Raw genomic sequence first — 26,410 nt, forward strand, 5'->3', positions numbered from 1 at the left:
ATAACTTTTTCACAGTTAGAACAAGAGTTCAAATCTCCTCTGGGTTATAAGCGGGTTAGCTTGAGAATGAGTCCTGGGCAGACGATATATCCAATATATATTCCCGACATTGCAAACCCGTGAAAGGAAGTCACGTAGCCATGACACGCTGCTAGTTATTTTTTTTTTATCGAGCATTTCGGTGCCAAAGTCGCATTCGTTAACCAACTTCATGGTTTCTGTCTACTCATCCCAAGGCCATTGGCGCCCAAAAGCAATTTGTTTCCTAGAACCAGACGCTTAACCGACAGAACTTCCGCCAACACTACTCTTCTCGGCGATGGCTTCTTTTAATACTCCCAAATCTTTTCTTCAATCCTCCACTAAGCCTCTTGCTGATGCTCCCACTTCTTCCGAGCCCTTCGCCTTTCTCCCACCCCGATCGAGCTGTCGTGGGGGCCACAGGACCGCTCGAGCTGCGGTTGCGAGCCTTCATTTCAATACCATCATTACCGTTGGATTTCTGCTCCTCACCGGAGATCTTGTGATCCTTAAGCACCTTCTCCAAAGTATAGCTTGGCTCACCCTTGCCTTTGACATCGCCTGGGTGATATTGAACGCCCGGCCAGCGTTTATAAGCGCCACCTTCCGGGCTCCCTTCGATCATCATATTGTCGCCTTCTTCATAACTGTAAACGTTTCCGTTACGGTCCATATTTCCTGGAGCGTACGCCGCAACGCCGTCGAGCGGTCTGTGGCCCTGCACGGAGTCGATGATTTTCTCCCTGGGAGTTGCTTTAAGAGCTTCGGCATTGGAATTGGCTACTGCCGCGAGCGGACTGTTTAGTGAATTGTTCCGCGCGAACAAAGTAGCGTCGTAGGGACCGCCGTGGTGATAAGCTCCGCCGCCTGTAAGATCAAGCTTGTCGATGATATCTGGTTGGATGTGGTGTTTTCTAGTCGCGTGACGTGACCGATCTGCCACGGCTTTCTCTTTTGCCAGAGTGTCGAGAGGTCGGTGAGACATATCCCCCGGATAGCGCTCAGAGAGGGAACTTCCTCGTCGGCGGCGACCGCCATTGGGGCTCGAGTGATTTTCACCGCCGAAGGCTTCTTCTCTGTGGCTTGGGGACCGGGGCGTTTGGGGAGACCGCAGGGATTGAGGAGACAGTGAACAGTGGTTGGCGGCGGTCGGAGAGGTTGCTGAGGGTGGGGGTGAAGGATACGACTGGGGAGGGTATGGGCCTTTGTTGCTTGAGATAGGAGAATAGCCATTGCTGTTCAATGAAGCGGACCGGTTGATCTCGGTCGTGCCGGTATTGGAAAGGGAGCTCTTGCGATATGGATTCGTCCTGGAGAGGCGCCTTCCTACGAGTTGCTTCGACTGGGGGGAAGGCTTGACCGGAGCAACTGTCGCACCAGGTCGGAAGGTGTTTCCTGGGCCATCTTCTTGGGAAGGATCTGGTGCGTTCAATGGGTCAAGGAGGTATTTCGTAGCCTGAAGCGGAAAGGGAGTCAGCCTCGCGCGCTACTGATCCGTTGCGATGTCCCTGGATAAGTACCTACCCAGTTTTTGTCGCCAGTGTCCATGGTCTCTGTCTGCTCACATGAGCGGTCGTCACGGACTCAAACGACGTCTCGTTGAGCAGCCCTGGGAAGGGATAGAGAACACAAAAGAATTGGGAATCTGCTATCTCGGCTTACACGCAGTCAAAGGATTAAGAGGAAATCTTTTCCCAAGTACGCATTGAGAAACACCAGGGACAATTGGACGTTTGAAAGGTAGCAGAACGGAGCATGGCGGGCAATCAACCCAGTTGTCGATGTCATGGTGGAGAGCAGCCTGAATAGAGGGCCTCTGGGCTGGTGGGCCGCCTTCCACCAGGGTCAGTGGGGCTGCCAGGCTGCCGGCCTACAGGTCTGGGGGTCTGAACTCCAGGGTTCGGATTTGGGGGCTTCCAGGGCTTCCTCAGCACCAAGCCACCCAGTCATTGGGGCTTGTGCCTCAACGTCATCCACTAAATTAAGCCTCGTGGGCCCATTGTGGTCGTTTGACGTTGCCTGGCGGATCTTGGCGGTCACTGGAGCCACTGTACTGGGTAGCTTTTTCACATACTCGTACCGTACAAGTAGGAACAACAGAGAACGCGCAACCATCATCAACCATCCCACCCACCAGACCACCATCAACCACGCCACCGCATCGCAGTCTGCGCAGCTCTGGACAAGTGCGTGTTCTCGACGGAAGCTCTGAAAAGACATCTTCATGCACGAGGATCCTCGTTCTTTCCGCTTATCCCGGTGTCTGAAAGCATTCTCCGATTTTCACCTGTGTCGCCTTGTCCCCTGCGGAAACGACTCCAGACAACCTGCACATCTGAGACATTGTCCTCGTCACCACCTTATCATTTCCACCTGCCTTCTTTCGATCTGCCATTCGTCAACGCTGGTTTGCTGACGTTCCCCGGTGAACCCTTTATCTCGGTGATCGTCAAATTTTCCAAGGATCTCAACCTGCTCGAGCCCCCGGCTGGACCTCAACTCTATTCGCTCCCGGGGAATATCTCATCCTGGCATCAAGCTTCGACACCCGCCTTGGCAGGTACATTGGCTATTGAGCCATGTGGCTTTTCCAAGTTCGACTGCTGAAACTTGATCATGGTCCTTGTCGACTACCCACATTCAAGCTCTGAGAGCGAAGAACAAGAAGCAACGAAACCGACTATCAAGCAAGGCAGTGGGAAACGGAAGGCTGAGCATGTAGAACAAGAGGGACAAGATTTCAACAGGCCCAAACCGTCTCCGCCGCCATTACCCAGTTCGTTCCACTCCCTGTACGCCACCAACGTGAGAAGCTCGACCACCGACGACCCTTCCTTGCATGCCGGTCGCACGCGTCAAGTCCCCCATGTGGTAGGTAACTGGCCCTCCCACATCTATCTCGAGTGGTATCCATCAAAATGCTGCCTTGCGACCCTCGATACCGCGATACAGAAAGCCGCTTCGGCATTGGGGCCAGGACAAGGAGATCAGAGAAGCAATGTACACAGCTTCTTGCATTCTGAGTTGGGCGTACAGTTACCTCTCCACATCAGTTTGTCTGCTCCCCTCGTGTTGAAGACAGAGCAAAGAAATCTGTTCCAAACCAGCCTCGAATCAAAGTTGAGCCAGGCCCGTATCCAGCCTTTCACAGTCGAGGTTTCAGGACTCGACTGGGTAGCGAATTACGTCAAAACAAGGTTCTTCCTGGTTTTGAGGCTGATGAAGCCTGAAAGCGATGAATTAAACAGGTTGTTATCAATATGTAATGCGACTGCCCAGCAATTCGGTCTGCCTTGTCTCTATGCAGACTCGCGCGATACCCCTACAAGCCTTCGGTCCCACTCGGAGACAAAGACGGTGCGCGAAATGACTGATAAGTCGGATGCCTTTCACATCAGTATAGCATGGACTCTTAATGAGCCTGATGACCAAAGCAGGCAAGAACTTATCCGCCTCGCAGATGACCAGTTGCGGGCTTTGAAGGTGAGCTTCCTGCTTCTCAAGCTGAAGATCGGGAATGCTGTGATCAATAGTCCTTTCGCTATCGGCTGTGACGGAGACAAGTGACGACTCTGGTCTTGTCTCGGGGCAAGCGGAGTCTTCTGCGTCTCTCTTTCTTCCGGCGCAAGGTTTGCCCCGAGCCGTCCTGCTGTATGCCCCGAATACAAACACCCAATCCAACCTCTTCGGCCTCTAGGACTTGCCGGGAATTTGTCGTCGCTTTCCCGACGCATACAGACTTCTCGACTCTGCGTCTTTCCTCAAGCAGCCACACATCTCGGGTGGGCGCTCAGCGACATCGCAGTTTGCTGGAAGGCGATCAGAAGAAGCCATAGGACCCCTCAGTAACCACGAGTGAGATGCTTTGCTGTCCTTCTATCTATGACTTGCGAGGAGTCAGATGAAGAGCAAACCTGTCAATGTGACACAGATTTGCCGTTGAGGTGTCGAATGTAATGCCAGATTGGAAGCGATTCCTCAGCTCCTCAGCAGCTTGTTCCTCTTTTCTCTTCGCTTCCTCCTCTCGACTAATTTCTTGTGCATTTTCTCCGCCATCTTCTCGTAACGTTCCTTCTCCTCTTTGGCTTTTCTCCTGTCCTTGATGGCCTGGACACGTCGGTTTCTTTCGGCTTCTTTTTCCTCTTTCATTTCTTGTTCGCGGGCCTTGGTGGCCTGTTTGAGTGCCTCTTGTTCTTTTCGTTTGGCATAGGTCGTCTGGCCGGCAGTCGGGCGGAAGGGTTTCTTAGGAGCGTGCCAGTTCTTGCCTATTCATTGAGTGAGTTTCACCGAATGGCTTGCAACAGACGCACTGTACCATTGACTCTCATTCCGATCTTTGGGACAGGTTCGGTTGCGGGCTTTGCCGTCAAAGATTCTGCTGCGCTCATGGTAGCCCCAGCTGGTGACAGCTGGTCGACAGACATATCTCCAGCACTGCCTCTTCCCGTAGTGGCCGCGTGCTGTAGTCCCTCGTACTCTCCGAAGCTCAAAATCAGAGGGGAGTCCCTTCACGGGGAGGATCACAGCAAGTGTGTGGTGAGGGTGATGGGTGCGGTTGCAGCGGTGGCTGGCTCGCTGGCAAAAAGACTCCTTATCTTATCGAGAATTACGGCTGTGCAGAAATGTTTCTGTCTGACACCATGGATTTTGCTGCCCAGCCCCGGGAGTTATGCTTGAGTTGTCTTCATGCTCCAAATAATACTGGGTACTCAGGATGAGCCTCTCGTTTTGACCATGTCAGACAGGGCACGCGTCGGCGCATGAAGCCTTTCCCATCACGTCGAATTTTGCCCGCAAAATCTTTTTTTGCCTTCACTCCACACCTCGAGTGCAACTGGAGGGATCCCTCGATTGCGAGGTTAAGAGGATGAATGCAAAACCTCACAACCGTTTTGAACGGTTCTTATTCTCTGCTATAAATTGCCAGTCCTGTGCTTGATCTTGGAACGATTTCCTCGAACAATTTCCAAAGCCAGTTGGCCTGCTGCGTTTCACTGCGTTTGAAAGCTCCGCTCCGATTTCGCACGACACCGCCCTCCCTTGGCTTCAGCGAGCCCCTCTCACACATATTCCTCAACATGTTACTACGATAACATTCCTTGGTCGGGTTCCTCACAATCTCTCCCTGCATGGCAGCCTTCAAAGATGAGCTGCAGTCAGTCTCTGGCTTCGACCAGAGCAGTCCTCACAAACCAAGCACATCCACCCACCAACAGTCAGAGCGCCTGCTCACCCCTCCAAGCCAGAGCCTAGAAGCGCTTAAAGACATAGTCTATGGATCAACAGCTGGAATTCTAGGGAAGTTCGTTGAATACCCGTTTGACACGGTCAAAGTGCGACTCCAATCCCAATCCCACGAGCCTGGCGCCGCCCGGTTACAAGGTCCCCTCGATGCCTTCTCTGCGGCATTTCGTTCCCCCGAGGGGCCTCTTGTGTCTCTGTATAGAGGCATCAGTGCCCCTTTGCTCGGCGCTGCAATAGAAACCTCCTCGTTGTTCTTCAGCTATCGAATCGCTCAACATATTGTCGTGGCAGCGACTCCTTCCCTCCGCGCTCAACGAGATCGAAACCCTCATGGCAAAATCGAACTCCCTTTTTCTTACCTCCTTGCTTGCGGCGCCGCCTCAGGAGCGTTTACGTCCCTTCTCCTTACCCCTATCGAGCTTGTAAAATGCAAGATGCAAGTCCCCTTGCCCCCGTCCGACCTCGCCTCGAAGTTGGGCTACACAACAGCCCGCCCTCCCGGGCCCATGCAACTCATCACCACAATCTTCCGCACCCAAGGCCTCCTTGGTTTCTGGCATGGGCAGCTGGGCACACTCATTCGCGAAACAGGCGGTTCAGCGGCCTGGTTCGGCTCTTACGAGGGTGTTAAAATGCTGTTCCTGCGCTCCGACTCTACTCTGAACCACGTATCAGATGTTAAGGTGTGGCAGCAGATGGTTGCAGGAGCAGCAGCGGGGATGTCATATAATTTCGTATTTTATCCGGCCGATACGATCAAGTCGCGCATGCAAACGTGCAGTACCGATGTCGCCGCTGGGCAGAAGAGACTCACGTTTCTATTGACGGGTCGAGAATTATGGCGGGAGCAGGGACTCAAGGGCTTCTATCGTGGCTGTGGAATCACAGTGTTTCGCGCGGCTCCTAGTTCAGCGATCATTTTCAGTATCTACGAGGCGTTGCGGCGATATCTTGGTTAAACATGTGGGTATGAGCAAGAACGGGCAACAGATCATTTCTCTTCCCACAATGGCATCTCAACAAGGCACGAGAGTACCAACAAGGGCGTGGCAGAATCTCCTGAAATGTGGTCATAAACATCATGTATGCCCTGAGAGCTAGACTCGAAGTCTCTCGCTAGCAAGAGGGGACGCGACCCCAACATGTGTTGGCTTCGTCGATGACTCGAGTCAGATCAGCACGAAGACGTGGAATAGGCTGGGCCAAAATGTTACCCATGCTCTGAAGAGATGATTTGACGCAAAAACAAAAATTTGGATTCGGCATATGGCAGGCTTTAGAGCTGCATAAGGGGGAACCTCGACATCAAGGCCACAATCTTGCAACATTTGCAAAATATCCAAGCATGCATTTCTACGGCGACGCCTAATACCCCCCAATAGACACAGAAGGAATTTCGGTCACCGGAGCATGTGGATTTGAGCTCAGCAACATATTCAGCATGGCGGGAAACCGGTTTTGCTTAATGCATTCTTCTGCGATAGACCATCACAGACAGGCTTGAATATCCAAAGGAGATGTTCCATCTGGGATCTACTTCATGTCCATGTCCTATCAGTCTTGATCTATGCGCCATATCATCCACTCGAAACCATTCTATCTATTTTTTGCTTCGGTGTCTCGTGTAGGGCAGAGGGACCTTTATTCCGCACACTCACAGTCCGCCCTCGGCATTGTCATCGCAGTCGGTCTTACCTTGAAAGTCCTCGACAAGATCATCCGGACAATACAGCCATGCCCACTGCTCAAGGACGGCCATCTTAAAGTAGGCCTCCTCGTCATCCTCGACCCCATCATGCTCATGCTCATGCTCATGCCCAGCCCGAGCCTGCGGGAACCCCGGGAGAGATCTGTATATATCGCCATCCTTCAACTTCCGCTGTTCTTCAATCGGTAACCGCAGATTGTGCATCTGCTGCGTCAGCTTGAGGATCCGGTCGATCCGATCTTGTCTGCGCGCGCGCCATTTCTGCAAGGATTTCCTTAGTCTCTCGTCGACTTCGATGCTACTCTTCACCTCCTTTGAGCCCCTGACAACGCTTCCAGCATGACCGCCGACGTTGTTGAACGTGAACACGGCTTTGAGGACGCGGGCGAGCGTCCAGCCGTCTTCAAAAGCCTGGTTCGCGCCCTGGCCGCTCGTGGGCGGCATCGCGTGCGCTGCGTCTCCTATCAGAATTACCCTCCCACCTCCTCCGCTGCCGTCGGCGGTTCCGCCTCCCTCGCCGTTGCGGCCGTCGAGATTCTTGCTAGAAGAAGACCACCATCTCTCCAGCTTGGGCAAAGTCTGCAACGGCCAGATATACGTGCTTCCCGGCACGATATTATCCACCGCACGCTGGACGATGGGTACTCGGTTCTCGTAACCCTCGCGGAGGAAGTCGAGGTGAAAGTCTCGATCTGCGGAGAGGCGGGCCCATTCTTCGCGCGTCTGGGGTGGAAAGGCACGCTGTGTGCCTGCTAGAAGCTTACTGGCGTCAGGGAGCTGCGGGCCCAGGAGGAAGGCGCCTGCGCCGTTGCGGCCTTCGAGCATGGCGACAGTGTCGAGCCTATCATTTCGGTCCGCTCCTCCAGCGCCAGCACCATTCAGGGACGATGCTTTCACGGCGCCACAGACCACGAGGACGCCGTTATATTCAGGCCTGGACTGCGGAAAGAGCACTGTCCGGATTTTGCTGTGTATCCCATCTGCAGCGACGAGGATGTCCGCGTGAGCCGTGGTCCCGTCTTGGAATTTGAAGTGCACTCCATCATCATCATCATCCTCCTCCTCCTCCTCCTCCTGCTCATCCTCCTGCTCATCCTCCTGCTCATCCTCGTCCTCGGACAGGAGGATCTCGGAGAATTTCTTGCCGTAGACAACTTCGATGTGCCTCTCGGCGCACGCCGTTGAAAGCACCTTGAGAATCGCGTTACGATACACCCTCAGCGCGTCATACCCAAACAGCTCACGAGACCCCAAGTAGAAACCACTGTCTTTCGGCTCGCCTTCCGCGTCCCTGATCTCGACGGCCGAGAAATTGTACCCTTGCTCACGCAGCTGGGTATATACGCCGTATCTGTCGAGGATGCGTAGGCTGTTGGGCGACAGCATGACCGCGCCGGCGAAGCGGCCCCCGGTCGAAGCGGCCTGTTCGTATACCGTGCACTCGATTGAGTGTGCGTGCAGGGCAAGTGCCATTCCCAGGCCGGCGAGACCGGCGCCGATGATGGCGACGTGGACTTGGAAAGTCATAGCAGCTGCTCTTGCGCCGAGGCCCGAGATAGATACTCAGGTGTAGGTGGAATTGCGTGTGTCCTTGCTTGATGTCCCAGCTGCTCGGACGAGCCTGACTACTAGATAACTAACCAGCGATGCTGGAATCAGGGGCCTTCTCAGCCTATGCTTGTTGGAGGGACGCCGCAGCCGCGCCGGTACTTATCAACCTTTACTCTACGTGGTAGTCAGTACGTGCTACACCGACGGAATCCTGAAGGGGGTTCCTGAAAGCTTTTTCAAATCTCGAATCAGCCAGGTCCTCGGAGATTCTTGACTTGACGGTAGCCACTAATTAGTTCTGTTCGGATATATACCAACATGCGACAGGAGGGGGGACACCGGTTCAGGGACAGTGCTGACCTGACTCCAACGGAGACGAATGGGCGTGGTGTGGGACGCCCGATTATGATATCGTTCAACGGAGTAAGCCTCGTAAGAATCGGGATGTGGACAGGGCATACTCGGCATGTACGAGTCGAGTATCCTAGATAGAAATAGATGACCGAGTGGCTGGCTGGTACCCCGTCGGTGTCCGTGTTCCCTGTCTTATTATATCCCTCTATAGGGCAACTCGCGACTCAGAACAAGGGTTGTGGGCTTCGAGGAACAGGCCTGTCAGTGGGAACAGGAAATAACAAGTTGAAAAAATTTCCGCCAAAATGGCCTTCAGTGCGATCCGTTGGCGTTGGCATTGGCATTGGCATTGGGGGAAAGTCATATAATTCAAGTACCACTAGTGCCAGCACTGGCCGACGACTCGTCCAAACCGGAGCGTTCGAAAATGTCGATCTTTGGAAAACTCTCCCACACCGGATCGAAGCTGGTCCCAAGGCAGTGGGACGTGGAATCGTAATAGTCAGCTGCCCCATTGACAGGCTCTGAACACGGCTCGTCTGCGGGAGCCTCAACAATCTGAACATTCGCGCGTTCCAGCTCGGCTCGACACTCGCGAGCTAGATCTTGGAGTCTCTCCAGGATCATGGTTTCCTTGCTCTGTTCGGGGTGTTGTGGTGGTAGCAGAGACGTTAGGATGATGCTGTAGTAGACAATGTCTTTGACTTTTGAACCCCGATACGGTAGGCGACGGGTCATTGGCGCTAGTGTGTCTTTGGCTGCCCATATTAGACTGGTTTGGGTATACGAGGGTGCTTTGACGATCCCATCGGTCGGGCTACTCGGGGACGGCGTTGGATGGGTACACGCCGCCGCACCACTGGCCTGCGCGGTGGGGCTGAGCTTCTTGATCTCGAGACAGAGTCCCAAGATAGCCTGGCCCAGTTCCTGTCTGTAGCATGTGTAGAAGAAATCCCAGTATCCTTGCGGTTGAGGAACGTTAAGCTCAGAGTATTGCGGGTCGAAGAGGTCTTGATAGTTCGCGAGCATGAGACAACTTTGAAGGTATCCAGCCCTCGCTTCTCGCTCTCGCTCATTGGTGCCCGGTGAAAGAATGCAACACGAGTATAGGTGCATCAAGGGTCGCCTGATGCTGATGTCCAGCTCCATCCGGGCCATCAATCGAGGGGGAGTCTTGCTTGCAGCGTCACCTGTGTAATTGAAGCGTAAAGGCGGAGGGAGCTCTTGGAGCACTTTTTCCAGGTACCGCGTGTGCTGAAGGACGTCTTCAAATTTGACATGGGATGCATCGTCTATTTGCTTGCAAGCTGCGACTCGGCGAGGAAATGATTGAGCGAGGAGATATTGACATAAGCCATCAGTCCAGTCCTTGGTAGGTCGCGATTGGGGCAATGTCTCCATGCCCTCGAAAATTTCTTCATCGTTAACATTTCGTGGGGGCTTTGAAGTGTACGAAGGGACGAGGCATGGCATCTTGCATAGAATCGACAGCATCAGGTCGCATTCAATAATGGTCATCCAGTTCCGCCTCCGTAGCTCGCCTTCAAACACGCTGATGCCCGGTATGGTCGTAGGGTCTTGGTCCATCTTCATGACCAAGGCATCTCTCAAAAGCTCGCCATTCATTCGGAACAGATCATCCATCGGATCCAAGTTTAGCCAGCTGCAGATGAGAAGAAGCATTTTGATCTGCAAAGAGGGTAAGCGATATCTCTCGTTGTTCCCCAGGTCTCGAACAAAGTTCTTCATGAATTGTAGTGCATCATCAGGCTTGATGATCAAACACGCTCGGGCTACTTCGCATTCTCTATGAGTGCCAAGGGTAACGGCGACTGCCAGGACCCCGACCAGCTGCTGGATAAAGCCAAACCTGCAAGCGTGATCGCCCTCTGCAAAGAGTTTTCTCAGTTGGTCTCTGAATTCGGGCCAATGCAAGATTCGAAAACAGTGTTCCATGTTGTCGAAATAGAGGATCGCTAGTTTTTCGCACACCTCGAATGACGGCAGCTGTAGAGGGCATTGACTGAATGAGGAGACTGAGGGCGGCTGGCCTCGTTGTGCGCGGTGATTTTTCTCGACAGAGTAGTGTAAGTCTTTCAAACTTCTTCGCAACGCAATCACTTCAGGAGTAGTCGAATCATTTTGCAGCTTGAGCATGAACGTACAAGCATCGCTGAACTATCTAGGTCAGTCTCGAGGGTTGCAGAAGGCTATGGGCCGAATCCTGTACAGACTCACCTGCGAGCTCATTTGAGTGGGCCTGTTCAACGATTGTATAGGATGAACAACGTCATCTGAACCAGGACGAGCCGATGGACTATGACAAGCATGTGGCTCGCCGTTCCGTGCGGTGTTTTGAGCCAGAAAAGCCTGCTCTAGCCTAGACACCCTCTCCTGAAGATCCTCAATGACACCCTGCCTCGCTGGAGGGGTCGTTTGGCCGAAAGAACCGTTTCGTGCCAGGTCACTTTCAGGTCCATCGATGGTAGCAGGCGGAACCAGACGCTGCCGCTTGTTCGGTACACTCCGAGTTGCTGAGTAGTCGGTGTTTGGCTCGGGTTCCTGGCCGGCCTGGTATTCGCATCTGCCTGGGCGTCCGATCTTGACACATTGCTGACAGGGATGCGAGCGCGAACAACGCAGTTTTTTGCGTCTACACTCCAAGCACGAGATTACCGGCCTCGGTCGCTTTGCTGGGGCAGGGTGAGCAAGACTGGACTCTGACATGTCTGATGTGGTGGAGAGAGTATGAAGGTGTCGGCACTCATACTTGATGATGGAGGAGTCTGGGATGTTCGAGTTGATGTTGAGGGAGGGCCAATGCAATCTTCATGCCCCTATTTGCGGGCAACAGACGGTGTATTGAGTGGTTGTAACAGAATAGGGGATACCTAGATTACAGGTATGTAGGAAAAGGAAAAGAGCGTCAAATACCAGAAATGATGCGGTGCTCTTGGGTGCTCAAAATCATCTGACCAGGACGGAGTCTGGAGCAGGTACTTGGTACTTGTAATTACGCACCGACCTCGCGACCTCGGCTGGCCGCAACAATTGCTCTACGCCATCCAATCCATCATGTGCTGACTGCTGCCCGCGCTCGCTCTTCTAAGATTATGTTTGACTTTTGAGCGGGTTTGAGAAAGAGGAGGTTGATACTCATCTACAGGAATATAAAAGCTGCTGGGAACAACATCCAGGTCGTCATTGCTCGGCACAGACCGTCCATCTACACCAATTACCACATTCCCTGGCATCGAGCTTGCACTTGGCGGCTAAGCATGGATCCCAAATTGAAGAAGATCATCGAGCTCATCGAGTCAAAGAAGAAACCATCGCATCCTTGGAATCGACAGGAGAGAGTGAATCAGCCCTACTTCTCCTTCTCGCCCGAGCCGGCTTCATGGCAGCCTGTCACTCCGTCCAAGAGCGCTATACAAGGAGCAAACCTCTCGGGATTTATGCTCCTATCATGGAATATTGACTTTATGCTCCCGTTCACCGACGAACGGATGCGGGCTGCTCTCAAGCACCTACGATCTCATGTCGAGGGCACTTCGCTCCCTAGTGTTGTCATGCTGCAAGAGATGCTGGAGACCGACCTGGCCCTGCTGCAAGCCGAGCCCTGGATTCGAAGCAACTACCACTTGACCGATCTAGATAATAAGTACTGGGAATCGGGCCACTATGGTACCTGTACCCTCGTTCCAAAAGTCTTGCCCATCACTTCCGTTTTCCGTGTCCATTACGAGCAGACCGTCATGGAGAGAGACGGGTTATTTGTCGATGTGGATTTTGGCAACAGCCAGATTATCCGCATCTGCAACACGCATCTGGAGTCGTTGATCGCAGATCCGCCAAAGAGACCTCACCAGCTAGCAACGGCCGCAACGTGGATGCATGACCCGGAGGCAAGCGGCAGCGTCCTCGGCGGAGATCTGAATGCAATCCAGGACTTTGACAAGACACTCCATTCGGACAACAATCTCTCTGACGCCTATCTGACACTTGGGGGGAAGGAGGACACCGACGAAGGATATACCTGGGGCCAAATGGCTCCGACAAGGCTGAGGAACATGTTTGGGTGCAGTCGAATGGACAAGTTGTTCTTCTGTGGACAGCTCAAATGCGAGAAATTCGAGCGTTTCGGCATGGGTGTTGAAGTGGAAGAAGAGGGCGTTAAGCAGGCTTTAGTCAAGGACGAAGGAATGGAGGCAGGCTGGGTCACTGACCACCTGGGCGTGAAAGCTGAATTCAGTGTCGATAAGGCGGCCAGCTCAAAGATCTGAGGCTGCCTAAAAGCATGATTCAGGCCGCGACAAGTCTTGACCCCAGATTGGATTTCTCAATCACCCCTTCCATAATGCTCCTCCCACTAATGATGCCGGTGGTGCAAATAACAATCTTCTTCCTCTGTCCCGATTCGGCCAATTTCCGTCCGATGAATCTCAACGCTGCAATCTCCGTAAAGGTGATACCTCCCACAAACATGAAAAAGAGAGTCTTCCAATTGCCCGTGCCCGCAAGTGCAGCTTTTGCTCTGGCCGCCTTCTCGTCCGCTGGCTTCTGAGCTATATTAAAGGTTGGACCCCTCGCAGACTTCAAGATGTCCTCAAAGCCCGCCCATCCTGTACTAGAAGGCGTGAGGGGCAGAGGCGACTTGTGCAGGGTTTGGAGATACTGTTTTTGTAAGATGCACTGCACAATGCGTATGCTTAGGGGAGCGTAGCCGGAGTACACGTAAGCAATATCCTCCGGGTCTTGTTCATTATACTCATCAATAATCAACTTCAATTCTTTGCGTAGATAGCCGTAGTTTGTCTTCGTGCCCTTTTCCGATGGGGCCCCTGCGCCGCCGACGGGGAGAAGTAAAGCTGAACTGGATGAGCGAGGCTGGAGGAGTCCCATGGTCTGCAACTTGTCGAGTGTCAAGAGATGTTGGAAGCCGTAGGCGTGTAGGATCTGCCGGCGGAACGACTCTAAGTCCTTAGGTCGCAGACCACCAGCTATGGTTGATTCGAGGCAAAGAAGACGGAGGATGGTAGATAGGGGAGTATCTCGGGCTATCAGCTCTTCGATAGTGTCGTGTTGGTAGATTGGGTCTGTTCCGGCTGCGATATTCTGCTGTACCTCCAATTCGCGGTTAAAGGTCTCGGAGCGAGTGTGCTTGCTCAAGTCGTCTGCAAGATTCGTGTGAATGGCGAGAGATTGGTGCTCTTGCTGGAAACCAGGCAATTTGTTGACAAAATCTCGTAGCTCGTTGATGCCGCGAGCAGTGTGGCGACCTTCGTAGTCTGATTCTAGACGCCTGGCGATTTTGTTCAGATGTGGCCCAATCAGAGCGAAATTGGAGGAACGCAATTGTTCATACAGCGAGTCCGATGAGTCGAGCTGGATCCTGCGCTTGAGTCCTTGGCGAATGGCTGGAGGCGGAGATGTCGAGGAAGAACCGGTCTGCGATCGCTGCAGCGGAGCAGCGCCAATGACAGCTGAATCAACTTCTGCACGGTTGTGCTTGATTCCGACCAATTCGTCGATCAAGCCTTCGTATGTCAGTTGTGTCAACAACACTGTGGCAAAATCGACGTCCCGATCGATAATGATCAGCTGCTCAATCGAGGTACTAGGCATGCTGGTGTACTGTGTTGCAGCGTCGTCCGCGTCAAGCTCCCTTCTCCCTCGGAGTAGGAGGTTTGCAAGTTGTCTGGCGTTGTCCCCCTTGCCCAAAATCCGTGGAAACAAACCATGTCGCTGTTGGATCTGCATCAGGGCTTTTGAAGCAAGATAAAGTGGGGAAGGATCGTGTCTCTGTGAAGGTGTCAGAAATGCTAAGCTTCTTTCCGTCGAGCCCGCGAACATACGAGATATAAATCATTGAATGCCTCGTCCATCTCCATTGAGAGCATGTCATCTTCCAAAGGGAGGAAGTATATGGGGAGCTCCGAGACATTGACATCCCCCAAAATGCCTTCATCTTCCAGAATCCTGTTCGACACTAGGGTTCTCCGAGGAACCCAGCATACGGAGATTTCGTGCTCGACCGAGCCATTCCTCTGGAGTTTCTTGATTTGTTCTATATCATTTGATATCAGCAGGTGCTGATATCCTCTATCATATATGCAAATGAAGAGGACCGTGTAAAATGAGACGCTGCTGTTATGACTTGAATTCTGTCGATGTTGGGAGCTAGACTGACAGCAAGGTACAGAAGAAATGATCCACGCAGTCTCCTTGTAAGTCCCGTATGAAAAGAAAACGACAGCCATCGCAAGACATACCTGCTACAGATTGGACCAAGCTGGCTTTCTCTCCATGGACGAGGTATACGACGTTCCTTTGTGATGAGTCGGTGTTGCCATTTTCGAGTTCGAAGACTTTGTCCACACCATATTCCTTCAGCGTTGGGAATTGGACAAAAAGACTGAGGAGGCCAGTCAGATCTCTCCCAATGACCAAGTTCTTCTTGCCGCGAACCTGATCGAGTGTTAGCATCGAGACACGGGACCCTGAAAGGCACCCTCCTTACTCACGCCTTCAAGCAACCCGAGGAGCTCCTTTCTGGCTTTGTTCCGGAGATGCTCCGCTTCTTTATCTATGTTCGGGGCCATGAGGCCTATCTTCGGATCGAGGCTTTATTTCATGTTTGGTAGCAAGCTGTAGCAATCTGGTAACCAGGATCAACGTCAAACCGAGCAAGTTTCACGCAACCCGCTCGCTTGGAAAAGTGTTTTGACTTGGTGACAAACTAGCCAAGGCCCCGAGATCGAAAACGCAACCCCATTGGATGAGGCATCGTTTCGGCGGAGTGAGATCAAATCCGCAACTAGAGTCGAGACTGCGGTCGATTTGAATGTGCACCGCCCATTCAGCCACGTCCGCCTGTTTCAGCTCAAGATCCTACATCAACTTCATAAAGACTGAACGTGCCTGTGCTCGATTAGAGCTCTCCTCTTCTACGTTGTTTCCACATACCGTCCCTTCCCATTTTTCTCGTCCCTGCGAACTACTCTACATCCCGCAAAGATGGGCAAATTCAGCCTCAAGAAGGGCGACGACGACGACGATTCCAGCAGACTCGCTTTATTCGGCTCTCGATCGAAGAACAAATCTCCTGCTCCTCCCTCGCAAAATCCTTATGCATCCCAAAATCCCTATGCACAACCGGCTATTCCTCCTGACCCATACACGAAAGCTAAGATGAGTGCTGGGATTGTGCCTCCCCAAGGTCAAGGAGGCCCTCCAAGGCCTGGCAATGTCAATAGCTTGCCCGGCCCGAGTCAACAGAGACCGCCATATGGGAGGGACAACCCGTACGGCAGTGCACCGTCAGGTAGTTTTGGTGGGGACAACAAGTATGGTCCTCAAGGCGGGTTCGGAGGAGGGAGCGGATACGGTTCAGACAAATTCGGAAATCAGAATGGCTATGGAGGCGGTGCCCCTGGTGGTAACCCATATGCAAGCATTCAACAGACCAGTGGCACATCACGGCAGGGAGGGTACGGAGGGCTCGGCTCGTCCAACCTCTATGACAACGACAACAATCGCGATGAGTTGTTTGGTGGAGCACGAGAACGGCTTGAACAAAGACAGCCAAATCAAGCAAGCGGGCCTCCCGACTATGAATACAACGCCGGCGGTGACGCTGGTGACCGTAGCTACGGAGCATATGGTGACCGTCAACTTACCGCAGAAGAAGAGGAAGAAGAGGATATCAATGCTCTAAAACAGGACATCAAGTTCATGAAGCAGCAAGATGTGGCATCAACCAGAAACGCTCTTCAAGTTGCTGCCCAAGCTGAAGAGATGGGCCGGAACACTCTGGCCAGGCTTGGTGCCCAAGGCGAGAGGATGCACAACACGGATCGGAATCTTGACCTGGGGAACAATTATATCAATATCGCCGAGGACAAGACAAAAGAGCTCAAGACGTTGAACCGCAGCATGTTCGCAGTCCACGTCAACAACCCCTTCACTGCCAAGGATAGACGTGCGCGCCGAGATGAGCAGATTATGGAACGGCACCATGCTGAAAGAGAGGCGCGTGAAGCTACCCGGGAGGCGGCTTTCAGGACCACCCAACGGATGAATCAAAATTTCAAGGGCTTGGACGATGTATCAGCCGGTTCCGGGACAAAGACAAGTCTGGCTGAAAGAGCCAAGTACCAGTTTGAGGCCGATAGTGAGGATGAGGCCATGGAGAATGAGATTGACCGGAATCTCGACGAGCTCACCGGGGCAGCTAAACGTCTTAATCTCCTGGCTCGTGCTACAGGAGAAGAGGTGGAGGCCCAGAACACACTCATCGCTAACATTGCAGAGAAGGTACGTTTGTTCCTTTTACCTCATGTTTTGATCAATCGAGCTGACCCGATGACAGAGCGACCGGTTCGATGATCGACTTCATTTCCAGACCGAGAAGCTCAAGAGGATACGATAGAGTTGGTTTCCAGGGGTTTTGTCGCATATTTGAGCAGAGATGTTTTAGACCCGACGTTCTAGTCAAAGGTCGTCGTTGTGGAACGTCTGTTGATACTTTCAGCCTTATCGTGGTTGTGGGCCGATGGGTAAGAAGCCTCGTTGATCACGATCGTCAGATCAGCCTCGACCCGCAAACTCCTACATTTGATGTTCAATGTTCATCTCCCGCAGAGATGCATCGAAGGACCGGCACATGTTGCGATTGCTTATCATCTTAGAGATCAATCGACATCTCACCACGGAATGGAGAGAGGATTGACCACCTTTTCCTCGTGGTATTCCGTATTAGTACCGAATAGTGTGGCAGCTTTCACACTACTGACATGTCAGTCTCTTAGATAGGGACCTAGGAAGCCAGAAGCCGGTCCAATCACAGTGCTTGGTACATTCCTGGCGGACAGTGTAGCCAGTCCTCGCAGATGTCCATTAGAATTGATGTTTGCACCCCCCTTTTGGGCTCCTAAGCACATTTGTGAAGCACACTGTACCGCGTTCGTCCTCTGTGGAGAACAGCAGTTCTACTTCGGGGACCTGAGGTGTTCGGCGAACTCGTCTATGTGAACGTTTTGGGCAACTCTTGGTGTGTTCCCTTCTATCGGACATTCTGGCCTCAATTGCCGATCCCGCGCCAGACTCGCTTCATGAGACAGGCTGGACAGTCCGCAAGGCTCTGCCTGTGCTCCGTACCCAGTATTACACGACGCAATCAGAAGCAGCGGCTCCATTTGATGCCCTGGTCAATTGGGATTCTCTCGTTTATTCCGACATCCAGACGAACCAGACTACGGAGAATAAATCTGATAAGCGCTTGGGACACTAGAGAAAGCGAGAGCATAGTGCATCGACGCTCGGTCGCTTCCCACTCTCAGACTTGTCAACAAAGAGGTCACTGCGTTGGCCAATGCCCCAATCAATCGGGCTAGCTCCGGGGTGGGTTCTGCGGACAACGTAAAATGTGATGGAAGATGTGCTACCGAAATTTGATCCTGCAGGAAGCCGCCGTGATAGTAGCTAGCTGAAACTCGCTAGAGTGTTGGCGGACGCGCAATGCAGACGAGATGTGGCGCTTGCTCGATCTGCAGTGGGCTGTTCGAATGTTCAACTCTAAAAGCCCAGTCCATCAAAAGGGAGCAAGGCTTGCCGGCCAGTTCGAGCCGCACCAGCAACCGAAAATGAAAAATGGCGGCAGCGAGGTCGGCGAGGGCAGCAAATTTCGCTATGTGCTTGTGGCTTCGATGCTAGAAGCGACCGAGGACGAAAGGGGGTTACATCTGACAGTTGCATCTGCGCCTCTTCGCACCAAGTCCATTTCGAGCGGATACTAGGCCTTGTTGGGAGGCTGGCTCACCTGCTAGTCTCCCCGAAACTCCAAAGTTGAGAGCCACAGCTGCAGACGAAAGGCAAGAAAGTCAACGACAACAAAGCCCCGCCCGCTAGAGTTGTCGAGCGGAGATGGGGATGGAGATGGCATTGGCGGAGTCCTGTCTGGGTTTAGAGGCAGCCTTCCTGCACCTCTGACTCTCTGGGGCTTGCCTTTGAGGGCGGCTTCAACCAGAAAAGTCAGACAGTCGACTTCCAACTCGGCACAAGACGCGGGGCTTCCACTGTGCCCATGACCAAAAGGAACAATGTGGCGTTTTGGCATTGAGAATCCGCAGATTCCGTCACCATAAGTGTACTCGGTACAGAGCACTCATATTCAATCACACTTTTGGAATTGCCTTCACACCCAAGGATTCTTAGCATGCGGACGTCGGACAGGTGGCCTCAGATCCCCAAACCGACTACTGCTGAGAACTTTGCCCCCACCGCTCTCATCGACTCCTGCGCTTGTCGGCTTTCTTGACGCCCGACAATCTCTACCCTAATGGGACAGGCTCAAAACAGGTTCTGGGCAGGGCAGGTGTGAATTGCATCATCTTTTCCCAAGTCAGTGTACGATTCGTGCTACGTACCTGGTATGGTAACATTGATCTGAATGAGCCTTGCTTCTCCAGGGAATTCATGAAAGCCTCATGCCTCACCGATCGTCTTCCCTCGAGCCAATGGCACCTCTCCTACCACCACCCTCAGGATGGTTTGCATGACGTTGAGAGAAAGAAGTTGCTAGGTTGAAGACGCAGGGCTTCTGACTCGGCCAGAGACGAGCGCCACCCGCTGTCCACTGTCCCGCTGTCGTGATTGCCGCGAGTGGACTGGACCTCCTGACAGCCTAGCCACCTAGGACGCAATGGCTTCGTTTCAGGTCTGGTCCCACTGGTCCTGCCGACGCCTCATCAAAAGAATCCAGGAAATCTCCGGCCAAGGTAGTGGAGAACTCTAGCGTCAACCATTATTGCGGAGCGTCGACACTTCGGTCTTCCCAGTCTACCTAGCTATGGCAAAGCACTAGGATACGGAGCGTCACAGAGGGCTTACTTACTTGTGGTCGGAGTAAGGCTAGGTATAGGAGATTGGGGAAAACAGAAGAACCTAAATCCAGGGACTGGTGTGAAATAAGCCGCCCTCAAGACGTCATCCTTTACTCGCGGATGGCCTCAGCCATGCCAAGTTCCGTGGACCCTGCGTCCGGCAAACTTCCAGGGCTCAGACAATGTTTTACGTATGAAGAGATGATAGGTGTCTGGTGCGCGTTAGGTGTCTGCAGGGACTGCAAGGCCTGCTCCTATGAGATTCAGGGTCTGGCAAACCTGGCCAGCTAGGAGGCAGGTATTCCAGAAAACAGAGAGGCTGAGACTTGAGATCTGGGGTCCAGAAGGTGGCGACGAATCCGACTGGATGCGGCAGTTGGGCACAACGGCACCGCATCAACCATTTTTCTTTTCGGATCCAGGGATATTGCAGCATCGCAACACCCTGAAATGAAGCATTTCGCACTGAGGCTACGCTATGCTCTACTCCACCATCCATTTAGCAGGGCTGGTCTCTTGGCGGGTGGCAATAAACACACATTTCTACGAGGGTCACTGACGCGTTCCTAGGTAGGATATCTACCTCTTACTTTACCCGCTATAGGTAGAGACCAAAGCATGGGGCGGGATCAGCGTGGACAGGCATCAAGCTCTCTCAGGTGAAGTTGCCTAGAACCTACCGAAGCCTCTCGGCAGAATGACAGATCAACACAAAGGGGTTCAAATTATTCTCCGGGAATTGCATGCATTGGCTATCAATCCGAGGCGAGGCGAGGCGAGGCTAACGCTATAAAATGTCCCCGTTGTTATGCGTCAGTCCTTGTGGGAAACCGGCTTGCCTCGAGGTGACTTCAATGCGAACAAATTGTTAGCCGCCCAAAATGCAATGGGAGTCGGAAATCGGCACACAGACCTTGGCACATTTTTACAGCTCGAGGCATCGATAATTGTGGGGATACAGGTACGGAGTAGTTCTTTGCCAATGGACATGATATCTCTGTTATGGGGGGAACTTAGGCGTCAAACTGGATTTGGGTTAATCTCTCCAGGTGTGTGCAGGGAGTGGTAACTTTGGGACAGCAACCGGCCAAAATCTAGGGAGTGATATAATGGGGAAGCGGGTGGTTCCATTGGTTCTTCCTCTGGCCCAACAAGCACTAGCCCAAGGCTTTCCCGGCAGAAGGAAGAGGCTTTGGATAGGACAGCCAAAGGAACCATATCACAGATAGCGTCAGTGGCGCCCGAAATGGATAGGGGGGGCACGGAGCACAGGGCACATTGCGATCAGATCCCTGCAGGCGACAAGATTGGAGACCATAAAGGCAATTGGACGGACTAAAGGGGGTGGGCTCAAGGGTTGGGGCAGAAGGCGGTGGTGGGCGCTCGCTGTGTGGGAATGCCATGACAAAGAAAGTCGCAGCCTCCCAAAGAACAAGAATTGAATCGTTGGTGCTCGAGGGCAAAGGAATGACTGACCGTTAGCATCGCTTGAGTTGGCCCCAAAATCAATCCGAACCACAGCTAAGACGGCACGGGAAGGGGGGGTGTGGGAATAGATAATACCTACAGTAGGGATGGGCTTGAGGGCACCTCCTTGGCTACTTGGAGGCATTCTAGGTAAAGCTTCAAGCGTCCCTATCGCACTGCTTCTGTTCTGAGTACTAGCTTAACGAATGGGCATTGGCCCAGCCAGCAAGCCACCAGCTGGAGATGTGTTGATGAGGTTCCGCCTCCCGCTGCCCTGCAAGGTTGTTACATCTTGCATGAACGGAGGACTCCATAGGGCATCCCTACCTACCTACTTAGGGGCCAGAGAAGGAGGGGAAATGCACCCATCAGCCCTGCTTTGGGTTTGGCTTAACGAAAGACACTTTTCAGCGCCTGAATGGGCACACCGCATTTCAGTAAAACTCTGCCGCTGCTTTCTGCAAGCATGCAGCGGTGCGCAGTACTCCGTCCAGAGTTTTCTCTTTGTTTGTCCACTTCTCAGTTCTCGCTCTCTCTCTCTCTCTCTCTCCCCATATCTCTTCTCTGTCCATGTCTCTGCATCTTCCTCGGCTCTTACAAGCTGTTCATGTTTCCCTCTCCTTACATCACCTAGCCTCACCTTACCTCACCAACTGGTACCTACCTACTTGTTAGGTAGAGCCAAGCTGCGCACACTAGTCTAAGACCCTTCCCAGGAATAAGTAGTCCGAAGTCAACCGAGTGCAGTAGTGGCGGCGAGCTAGACTCCTTTTGAGCCATCTCCAGCCCGGCCACTTTCCGTCAATCAAAGATGATGTTGGCAATGCCAGCCTTTTTTTGCCTCGCAGCAGAGTTGGCCTCCCGGCCAGCCATCAAGCCCAAGACCAAAGCGAGCACCCCAAGCACCCAAAGCACTAAGAGGGAAGGAAGGTCCCGCCTAAAGGCAACGGGATGGCTGCAGCACAGACGCCACCCGGCTCTTTCACCCCCAAGCTGCGAGCCCCTTCTAGCGCCGCCAAACCGGGTATCCACTGGCACCACTGGCATTCTACCGATTCGCACCCTTTGAAGAGAGGGCTCAAGGAGGAAGAGGAGGGTGACTTGTGGGTGAGAATAGAGGGGGGAAAGTCCTGCTCACGTCAACTGCCCATTTTATGTAGGTACCTGGTACTTGGTATACCAGACCAAAGGACAACAGTGTTGTGAGAAGGCTTTGCCCAACGGTTCTGTATTAGTAAAAGCTGCTTCAACCCAAGGGAAACATGAACCTTGGAAGAATCTCGGAATTTCTTCTGCTTTCCTTGTACTTAACTTTCTGTTTTGTTTTTTGTTTTTGTTTTTTATTGTTTCTTGCCTCAATGACACCACGGCATTCCTATCAGTGACTGACCACTATCCTTGCCTCTCCTCCATGAACTGGAATGCTGGGCTGGGCAAAAACAGCCACCATCTTCCAATCTGGCATGAAGACGGAGATCCACTGGTCCTGTTGGGTTAGTCCCACACTCCTGCATCGATCGTCATTATCCCGGTTATTGCTGTCGTCCTACTCCTCCGAGTAAGCCTCATCTCTAGGTACTGGGTAGAGTCTACCCAAGTACCTAGGGCAAAAGACCCTGCCCTTGCCTCCTCCACCCGACCAGGGTTGCCTGTCCTGCATGCCCGCACCCTCCATCTTCTTCGAGACAGTCGACATGGCCCAATAAAACGCAGGCAACACACGCAACTGATCAAACCAGAGGGCCGATTGCCCTCATTCCCACCCTTTTAGGCCAGACGGGTCAAGTGCCTTGTATCCCTGTTTCCAGCGTCCTGCTTCTCATCGTCAACTTCCCTGGTAGCAAGCTCCCTCCTCCCCTCCCTTGAAAACACCCACCCCCCACTGATTTCATACAACCTCCGGGCTGGTCTGCCAGGGTGCCCTCCACCAGTCAACTTGGCTTTCGGATTCTCCACTGCAAACGCCATCCAACAAGCCTTCGAGCTAAGCAACCCTGCATTCAGAAACGAGCCCAAGGACACAAGGGCGAGGGCAAAGGGCCCAAAGGGAAGAAGGGTCAAGGGTAACTGATAATTGTGATGATGCCAATTGCCCCAAGAACTGCTAGCCAGCAGTGCGAAAGAGAAGGGTCACCTCCACCGACGTAACTGTTGCTCGACGAAAAGCACACGCACGGTCGACTTGGGTGCTGCCTCCAAAACAACTTATCTACCCTGACATTTCCCCACCCTCTGCGCGAGACAACCTTGGTCTCTGAAACCTCAAAAGATCTCATCTCAACTCTACATTCCGCAACCTGAGACAAGACGACATATCGTTCTGTTCCAAATATTCAACAGTCGCGTCGACGTAGCAGAAAAAGGGAATCCCTCCATCCCACCCACCACGTACATAGTGGTGTTGCAGAGTTAGGAGAACTTGCCTCAATAACACCCAGTTTTCCATCCTCTCAAGACCGCCTTGTTGCTAGTCTTCCAACAACCGCTCGACATCACAACCTTTTTACCCTCCAGCCAATCCTGTCGATCTGCCGCTCGCCGAAGTGTTTAGAGAACTGCGCAAACTGCCACAAGCACAGCTGTCGCTATCAAGGAGGCACTGCTCCCTCCCACTCCAGGCAAGATCAACATTGATCGACTCGGGACCTGCCATTGGGTAGCCAGCCAACTCCAGGTTCTCCACACAAGAAGCTACATAACAGTCGCCGATCCCCTCAGACAGAGTTGGATCGTCTTCCATATCTTCTCTGTCAGGAACCAGATTCAATACTGGGGCCTGTTCCGGTGACTCACGCACTCGTTGTTGCGACAGCAACAGACGGCATCAAAACTCTCTTTGGTCTTATCACCACGCTTCATATTTGTCGCGCTCGCTTGGAAACACCGGCTCCATGACGATGGTCATTGACAACCAAAGTCGACACTACGGCGGCATATCATACGATCATATGTATCCCAACATGCATGCAACGCCGACATTCAGCGATCCGTGGTCTCATCAGACGAGCACTTCCAGTTCTTCGTTCCCAGCGCTATCCAAGACGGACAGTGCGAGATCTGGCATCTCAATGCCTTACTCTCACATGCCTCCAGTGACTGGCTCAATGGCCCAAGGTAGCGCCTACTCCAGCACTGGATTTTCTGGCACGGATTTGCTAAATTACCCTCAAGAGATGCCGCGCCCCAACTACGGCGAACAGGCGGCCTATTCTTCGCCAGCGGCAACCTCAGCGTCGTACGCGCCGTCGTACTCTTCGCTCAGCTACGCCCAGTCCATGCACCAACAGCAGCAGCAACAACAACAGCAGCAGCACAGGAAACTTTCCGACACGTAAGTTGGCGCTTGTGAGTTTTCTAATTCTGGGTAAAGTTCTAACGGTAGGAAACCAGGGTCGAGAGTTCTCGTGCCGCAAACGCCAGTTTTGGCGAACTTGACGCCTCTCGAGGCATGTTGGCGCTCAGCCACCAAAATCTGCAGGATCTGACCCCCCGCAACATCTACGAGGCCCGAGCCCAGAGAGCGTCAGCAGACTCTTACGGTTTTCCACAGGCCTCTTCAGCCCATTCGTCCATTTCAAACGAATCTAGTCGAGGGTATGCGTACTACGCGCCCAGCTCGGTGGGCTCTGTGACGGATTCTGCCACAGACTACAGCTCGGCAGCATCGGACGCTGGCTATGAATCAATGGCAGCTTCTCGGACACTGCCTCGTCCAAACCAACTGCTGGGTCCTCCCCTTGGACCTCCCGCCCCTCAGTCAATGATGGGCCAATTCTCCTCCAAGATGGCTGCCAACACACAAAAGAAACACAAATGCAAAGTATGCGACAAACGCTTCACGCGGCCCAGCTCGCTGCAAACACACATGTACAGCCACACAGGCGAAAAGCCCTTTGCCTGCGACGTGGAGGGCTGCGGGCGTCATTTCTCCGTTGTCTCCAACTTGCGCCGACACAAGAAAGTGCACAAGGGCGACTGCATTTCGAATGCTAGCCATTCGGACATCGAGGAGTAAAAGGAGTGCTCCGGCCGGATTAATTGTTGAGACCAAAAAAGCCAAATTCTAAAAGCGCCACATTTGGCACCCCCATGCCGATGATGATCTTGGCATGCCTGGCCATGTCATTGTTTGCTTTTCCCTTGCTCCATGTACATTACTATCGAGCGTTGCGTGATGGAGCCACGCGACGCCAGTGTACAACAACCAAAAGAGACGGGTGATAGAAAGGACGGGATTTCAAAAGCCAGGTGCGGGCAACCACGTGGCAAACTGGCATGAAAACCATGCCATGACTTTTTTCGATTCACGACTTTCGTTTACTGCAAAACTTACACCGTTTATTATGATGACCTGATACCCAGAGATGATGGCTTCTTGCATGAAAGATTCTTGTTTTTTTGTCTACAAGCGCGCCTCGAAGTTCCAAGGCCAAAGTGAGGGTTTTATGGTTATTTCTATTTACTGGAAACAGAAAGCCTTAGTGAGAGTGGACAAACATTGTCTGTGCGGCGGCTGATCTCTCGGGATGAGAAGGGAGAAGCTCAAGTGATTCCGCTTTGAGGGCGCAAAGGGGAGAATCTGGGGGCTGTCGAGAGCAGTTCGGGGGGGTGCCTGCAAGCGGTGTGCAATGCGGGCTTGGATTTGTCGGCGCATCTGTGTGCATATGCAGGCATGCAGACTACTCGGAAAGAGTTGGGGCTAGCAAGACAGAAGCAAGCAAAAAACAGCATTGGGAAGCTAGAAATCCAATGCAGAAGACGCTATCAAACACAGCATGATGTTTTTTGTTTGTTTGGTTCTTTCGCACTGACGCTGCCTTTGCATTAGATTGCTGTGGCAGATTCCTGCCGTTGACAATCGCACCCGTTTCGGTCGCGGAAGCTGAATCCCTCTCGTAGCTGTTGCGTCCACGCCATGGTCGTGTCACGTGGAGGCAGCGATGGCTGTTCTGGCGCTGGTGACAGGGCCATGACATCATTGCAGCCCAAGTCTGTTTCGACGTCAATTGACTGCGGTTGTGGCTCGACACCCTCATCAGCCAGAGTTTACTGTCGTCGCCGCCAAATCCCCCATCATCTTATTCGCGCCTGTCTCACCTCTGACTTCAGACGGGATGGGATGTCTCGTGCTTGTTGCCATTGCACAGCACCTGCTCGTCCAACCCAACCGCCCGAACCC

At 52.9% G+C, this 26,410-nt stretch overlaps 10 protein-coding genes across 10 annotated transcripts; 5 read left to right on the plus strand and 5 right to left on the minus strand.

Annotated features, from left to right (window-relative positions):
• Nucleotides 1-304: 304 nt before the first annotated feature.
• On the minus strand, nucleotides 305-1,569 carry A1O5_02485 (uncharacterized protein; the record flags this gene model as incomplete). Its single annotated transcript, XM_007743101.1, has 2 exons — nucleotides 305-1,477; nucleotides 1,546-1,569. 2 exons carry the CDS (start codon nucleotides 1,567-1,569, stop codon nucleotides 305-307), a joined length of 1,197 nt encoding a protein of 398 aa, XP_007741291.1.
• A 1,068-nt stretch (nucleotides 1,570-2,637) lies between these two features.
• On the plus strand, nucleotides 2,638-3,588 carry A1O5_02486 (uncharacterized protein; the record flags this gene model as incomplete). The annotated part of the gene is made up of 1 exon (XM_007743102.1): nucleotides 2,638-3,588. The coding sequence occupies one exon, from the start codon at nucleotides 2,638-2,640 to the stop codon at nucleotides 3,586-3,588; it is 951 nt and encodes a 316-aa protein (XP_007741292.1).
• Nucleotides 3,589-3,999: 411 nt separating this feature from the next.
• On the minus strand, nucleotides 4,000-4,445 carry A1O5_02487 (uncharacterized protein; the record flags this gene model as incomplete). The annotated part of the gene is made up of 2 exons (XM_007743103.1): nucleotides 4,000-4,286; nucleotides 4,337-4,445. 2 exons carry the CDS (start codon nucleotides 4,443-4,445, stop codon nucleotides 4,000-4,002), a joined length of 396 nt encoding a protein of 131 aa, XP_007741293.1.
• Nucleotides 4,446-5,150: 705 nt separating this feature from the next.
• On the plus strand, nucleotides 5,151-6,224 carry A1O5_02488 (solute carrier family 25, member 46; the record flags this gene model as incomplete). The annotated part of the gene is made up of 1 exon (XM_007743104.1): nucleotides 5,151-6,224. One exon carries the CDS (start codon nucleotides 5,151-5,153, stop codon nucleotides 6,222-6,224), a length of 1,074 nt encoding a protein of 357 aa, XP_007741294.1.
• A 695-nt stretch (nucleotides 6,225-6,919) lies between these two features.
• A1O5_02489 (uncharacterized protein) lies at nucleotides 6,920-8,500 on the minus strand (the record flags this gene model as incomplete). The annotated part of the gene is made up of 1 exon (XM_007743105.1): nucleotides 6,920-8,500. One exon carries the CDS (start codon nucleotides 8,498-8,500, stop codon nucleotides 6,920-6,922), a length of 1,581 nt encoding a protein of 526 aa, XP_007741295.1.
• A 747-nt stretch (nucleotides 8,501-9,247) lies between these two features.
• A1O5_02490 (uncharacterized protein) lies at nucleotides 9,248-11,605 on the minus strand (the record flags this gene model as incomplete). Its single annotated transcript, XM_007743106.1, has 2 exons — nucleotides 9,248-11,056; nucleotides 11,117-11,605. The coding sequence occupies 2 exons, from the start codon at nucleotides 11,603-11,605 to the stop codon at nucleotides 9,248-9,250; spliced, it is 2,298 nt and encodes a 765-aa protein (XP_007741296.1).
• A 551-nt stretch (nucleotides 11,606-12,156) lies between these two features.
• Nucleotides 12,157-13,164, plus strand: A1O5_02491 (uncharacterized protein; the record flags this gene model as incomplete). Its single annotated transcript, XM_007743107.1, has 1 exon — nucleotides 12,157-13,164. The coding sequence occupies one exon, from the start codon at nucleotides 12,157-12,159 to the stop codon at nucleotides 13,162-13,164; it is 1,008 nt and encodes a 335-aa protein (XP_007741297.1).
• A 19-nt stretch (nucleotides 13,165-13,183) lies between these two features.
• Nucleotides 13,184-15,483, minus strand: A1O5_02492 (lysine-specific histone demethylase 1; the record flags this gene model as incomplete). The annotated part of the gene is made up of 4 exons (XM_007743108.1): nucleotides 13,184-14,683; nucleotides 14,737-14,948; nucleotides 15,154-15,349; nucleotides 15,406-15,483. 4 exons carry the CDS (start codon nucleotides 15,481-15,483, stop codon nucleotides 13,184-13,186), a joined length of 1,986 nt encoding a protein of 661 aa, XP_007741298.1.
• A 415-nt stretch (nucleotides 15,484-15,898) lies between these two features.
• On the plus strand, nucleotides 15,899-17,312 carry A1O5_02493 (synaptosomal-associated protein, 23kDa; the record flags this gene model as incomplete). Its single annotated transcript, XM_007743109.1, has 2 exons — nucleotides 15,899-17,197; nucleotides 17,253-17,312. The coding sequence occupies 2 exons, from the start codon at nucleotides 15,899-15,901 to the stop codon at nucleotides 17,310-17,312; spliced, it is 1,359 nt and encodes a 452-aa protein (XP_007741299.1).
• A 6,810-nt stretch (nucleotides 17,313-24,122) lies between these two features.
• On the plus strand, nucleotides 24,123-25,246 carry A1O5_02494 (uncharacterized protein; the record flags this gene model as incomplete). Its single annotated transcript, XM_007743110.1, has 2 exons — nucleotides 24,123-24,562; nucleotides 24,622-25,246. The coding sequence occupies 2 exons, from the start codon at nucleotides 24,123-24,125 to the stop codon at nucleotides 25,244-25,246; spliced, it is 1,065 nt and encodes a 354-aa protein (XP_007741300.1).
• Nucleotides 25,247-26,410: the final 1,164 nt, after the last annotated feature.

The sequence above is a fragment of the Cladophialophora psammophila genome (genome assembly GCF_000585535.1).
Source record: "Cladophialophora psammophila CBS 110553 chromosome Unknown aczJe-supercont1.3, whole genome shotgun sequence".
NCBI lineage: Eukaryota > Fungi > Ascomycota > Eurotiomycetes > Chaetothyriales > Herpotrichiellaceae > Cladophialophora > Cladophialophora psammophila.